Raw genomic sequence first — 4,055 nt, forward strand, 5'->3', positions numbered from 1 at the left:
CCGAGGCCTCGGGCAGCATTCCTGAGGCTCCCCTTTGGTGGAATCAACATGTAGCCAGGAACTAACTGCAGCTCTGAGACGAGCTCCGTGTGCTGGGCTGTCAGGATACCTCTCCACCCCCACGCTCTAGCCTGACAAGAGGTGAGAGGGCCCTGGACAGGGCCGGGGAACCTGGGCCGCTGCCTTGGCCCTGAGCTCTCTCCTGCCGTGTGTGCCGTACAGATCCGCTCCCATAGCCACTTTGGGGCTCTGTGCCAGCGTACGGAAGCCAACAAGTGCTGCCCCAGCTGGTCCTTGGGCAACTACGTGGCCGTGCTCTCCAACCGCTCCTCCTGCCTGGACACTACTCAAGCCGATGCAGCCCGAACACTGGCCCTTCTGCGGGCCTGTGCCATCTACTACCACCGCGGGGCCCTGGTGCCCTCCTGTCTGGGCCCCGGGCAGGACAAGCCAGCGCACTGCGCCCAGGTTCCCGCCAAGTGCTCCCGGAGCAGCGCTGTCTACCAGCTCCTCCACTTCCTGCTGGACAGGGACTTCCTGAGTCCCCAGACTGCCGACTACCAGGTGCCCTCGCTCAAGTACAGCCTGCTCTTCCTGCCCACTCCCAAGGGGGCCTCCATGATGGGCATCTACCTGGACCGCCTCGCCACGCCCTGGGGGCTCTCTGACAACTACACCTCCATCACTGGCATGGACCTGGGCCTCAAGCAGGAGCTGCTGAGGCATTACCTGGCCCAGGACACGGTGTACCCGTTGCTGGCCCTGGCTGCCATCTTCCTCAGCATCGCCCTCTACCTGCGTTCCCTCTTCCTCACCCTCATGGTGCTGCTGGGGGTGCTGGGCTCCCTACTGGTCGCCTTCTTTCTCTACCGAGTGGCCTTCCGCATGGCCTTCTTCCCCTTCGTCAATCTGGCCGCCTTGGTCCTGCTCAGCGGCGTCTGCGCCAACCACACCCTCATCTTCTTCGACCTGTGGCGCCTCAGCAAGAGCCAGCTGCCCTCCGGGGGGCTGGCGCCGCGCGTGCGCCGCACCATGCACCACTTCGGCTACCTGCTGCTGGTCTCGGGCCTGACCACGGCCGCGGCCTTCTACGCCAGCTACCTGAGCCGCCTGCCGGCCGTGCGCTGCTTCGCCCTCTACATGGGCACGGCCGTGCTGGCGCACCTGGCGCTCACGCTGGCCTGGCTGCCCGCCTCCGCCGTGCTCCACGAGCGCTACCTGGCGCGCGGCTGTGCGGCCCGGGCGCAGGGCCCGCGCGGCGGCAGTGCGCCCCGGCGGCTGGTGCTGGCGCTGCACCGGCGGCTCCGCGGCCTCCGGAGGGCGGCGGCCGGCACCTCGCGCCTGCTCTTCCAGCGCCTCCTGCCCTGCGGGGTCATCAAGTTCCGCTACATCTGGATCTGCTGGTTCGCCGCGCTGGCGGCAGGGGGCGCCTACATCGCCGGCGTCAGCCCCCGCCTGCGGCTGCCCACGCTGCCGCCGCCCCGCGGCCAGGTCTTCCGGCCCAGCCACCCCTTCGAGCGCTTCGACGCCGAGTACCGCCAGCAGTTCCTGTTCGAGCGGCTGCCTCAGGGCGAGGGCGGCCACATGCCCGTGGTTTTGGTGTGGGGCATCCTGCCCGTGGACACCGGCGACCCGCTGGACCCCCGCAGCAACAGCTCACTGGTGAGCGACCCCGCCTTCTCGGCCAGCGGTCCTGAGGCCCAGCGCTGGCTGCTGGCGCTCTGCCACGGAGCTCGGAATCAGAGCTTCTTCGGGGCCCAGCCGGAGGGCTGGCCCACACTGTGCTTCGTGGAGGCCCTCCAGCGCTGGGTGGACAGCCCCGGGTGTGCCCGCCTGGGGCCGGGCCTCTGCTGTGGCCACTCGGGTTTCCCTTGGGCACCCCAGCTTTTCCTGCACTGCCTCAAGATGATGGCTCTGGAGCAAGGCCCCAACAGCACCCGTGACCTAGGACCCCGCTTCAATGCTCACGGCAGCCTGGCCGCCCTGGTTCTGCAGTTCCAGACTAACTTCCAGTATAGTTCGGACTACAGCCAGGCCCACCACTTCTACACCGAGGTCAGCCACTGGCTGGCGGCCGAGCTGGGCAGGGCACCTCCCGGCCTCCACCGGGGCTGGTTTACCAGCCATCTGGAGCTCTACAGCCTGCAGCACAGCCTGAGCACAGAACCTGCCGTGGTGCTGGGCCTGGCTCTGGCGCTGGCCTTTGCCACGCTGCTGCTGGGCACCTGGAACGTTCCGCTTAGCCTGTTCTCCGTGGCAGCGGTGGCAGGCACTGTCCTGCTCACCGTGGGGCTCCTGGTTTTACTCGAATGGCAGCTCAACACTGCCGAAGCCCTCTTCCTCTCGGCCTCCGTGGGCCTGTCGGTGGACTTCACTGTCAACTACTGTATCTCCTATCACCTGTGCCCACACCCCGACCGCCTGAGCCGTGTGGCCTTCTCCCTGCGCCAGAGCAGCTGTGCCACGGCAGTGGGGGCCGCGGCCCTGTTTGCGGCGGGGGTGCTCACGCTGCCCGCCACGGTGCTGCTCTACCGCAAGCTGGGCATCGTCCTCATGATGGTCAAGTGTGTCAGCTGTGGCTTTGCCAGCTTCTTCTTCCAATCTCTGTGCTGTTTCTTTGGGCCAGAGAAGAACTGCGGGCAGATCCTCTGGCCTTGTGCCCACCTGCCGTGGGACGCTGGAACTGGGGAGCCTAGTGGGGAGAAGGCAGGCCGACCACGAGCAGGGCCAGTGGGAGGGGCGCCCGCCTCCTGCTCGCAACAGTACGAGCTCCAGCCCCTGGCACGGCGCCGGAGCCCCAGCTTTGACACCAGCACAGCCACGAGCAAACTGTCCCATCGGCCCTCCGTGCTCTCTGAGGATCTCCAGCTGCATGATGGCCCCTGCTGCGCCCGGCCCCCACCGGCCCCTGCCTCCCCGAGGGAGCTGTTCCTGGACCACCAGGCAGTCTTCAGCCAGTGTCCAGCCCTGCAGACCTCCTCCCCCTATAAGCAGGCTGGCCCCAGCCCCAAGACCCAAGGCAGGCAGGACTCCCCAGGGCAGAAGTCTGCACCTGGGCAGGCCTCCCCAGACGCCCCGGCCCACTCTGCCAAACCCAAGGCTGCGGAGCCTCCCGATTGCCTCTGCTCCTCAGCCAGCACCCTGGAGGGGCTCAGCGTCTCTGATGAGACCTGCCTGAGCACCTCTGAGCCCAGTGCCCGAGTACCGGATTCTGTGGGTGCCTCCCCAGACGACCTGGACGAAACGGAGCAAACAGTGCCGGAGCGGGGCCAGCTGAATGGGAAGCGGGACACCCTGTGGCTGGCACTGAGGGAGACGGTGTACGATCCGTCACTGCCTGCCTCCCACCAGAGCAGCTCGTCCTGGAAAGGCCGTGGGGCACCGGGGGATGGCAGCCCTGTGGTGCTGCCCAACAGCCAGCCAGATCTGCCCGACGTTTGGCTCCGCAGGCCCAGCACCCACACTTCAGGCTACAGTAGCTGAGGGGGGCCCCAGGAGGCCGGACTAGGGTGCAGAGCCTGTCGGAGGCGAAGAGGCAGCCCCAGACTGGAGCCTGATGGTGTCTCCCCACATCAGCATGGAGAGGTTTCACCGTCCCGTTGTGGATTTTAAACCCTGCCACGTGTGTCAGCCTTGGTCCAGGCTGCGGCTTACTCCCCACATCTGGAGGATTCGGTGGGGAGGATTTTTGGAGAGAAAGGTCACAGGCTCATGTCTTGTGACTTGCTGAGGACTCGTCTGCCCTCTGTACTGCCAGCCAGGACCTCTGGAAGGGGGAAGGCCAGACGTGTAGCTGCAGGTATCAGGGGAGGCTGACCTGGCCCCCATGCCAAGTGGACGTGAGGGACCCAGTCCTTGGGACCCTGCAGGGCACCTTACCAACCAAAAGAGCCCTGGGGAGCCTCAGCAGCCTCCGGGACCTTTCACCTTTCAGGGGCTCTTTATCAGGACACTTCCTTCCCTTTGGGGAGCTTCTCCGAGCCAGGATTAGGCTGAGGCCTCCTTCCTTGAACAGCCCTAACCCCTCACACTCCCCAGTCTGACCAGAAATTTGT

The 4,055-nt window shown here is 66.3% G+C and overlaps 1 protein-coding gene across 1 annotated transcript in view; it reads left to right on the forward strand.

Annotated features, from left to right (window-relative positions):
* Positions 1-3,614, forward strand: part of DISP2 (dispatched RND transporter family member 2) — a 14,452-nt gene extending 10,838 nt beyond the window's left edge. Inside the window, exon 8 of the mRNA XM_040620464.1 lies at positions 223-3,614. Coding sequence (XP_040476398.1) covers positions 223-3,483 — 3,261 coding nt within the window. The 3' untranslated portion in view covers positions 3,484-3,614. The remainder of the gene's footprint in view (positions 1-222) is intronic.
* Positions 3,615-4,055: the final 441 nt, after the last annotated feature.

This window comes from Ursus maritimus, unplaced genomic scaffold (assembly GCF_017311325.1).
Source record: "Ursus maritimus isolate PB19 unplaced genomic scaffold, ASM1731132v1 scaffold_35, whole genome shotgun sequence".
Lineage (NCBI taxonomy): Eukaryota > Metazoa > Chordata > Mammalia > Carnivora > Ursidae > Ursus > Ursus maritimus.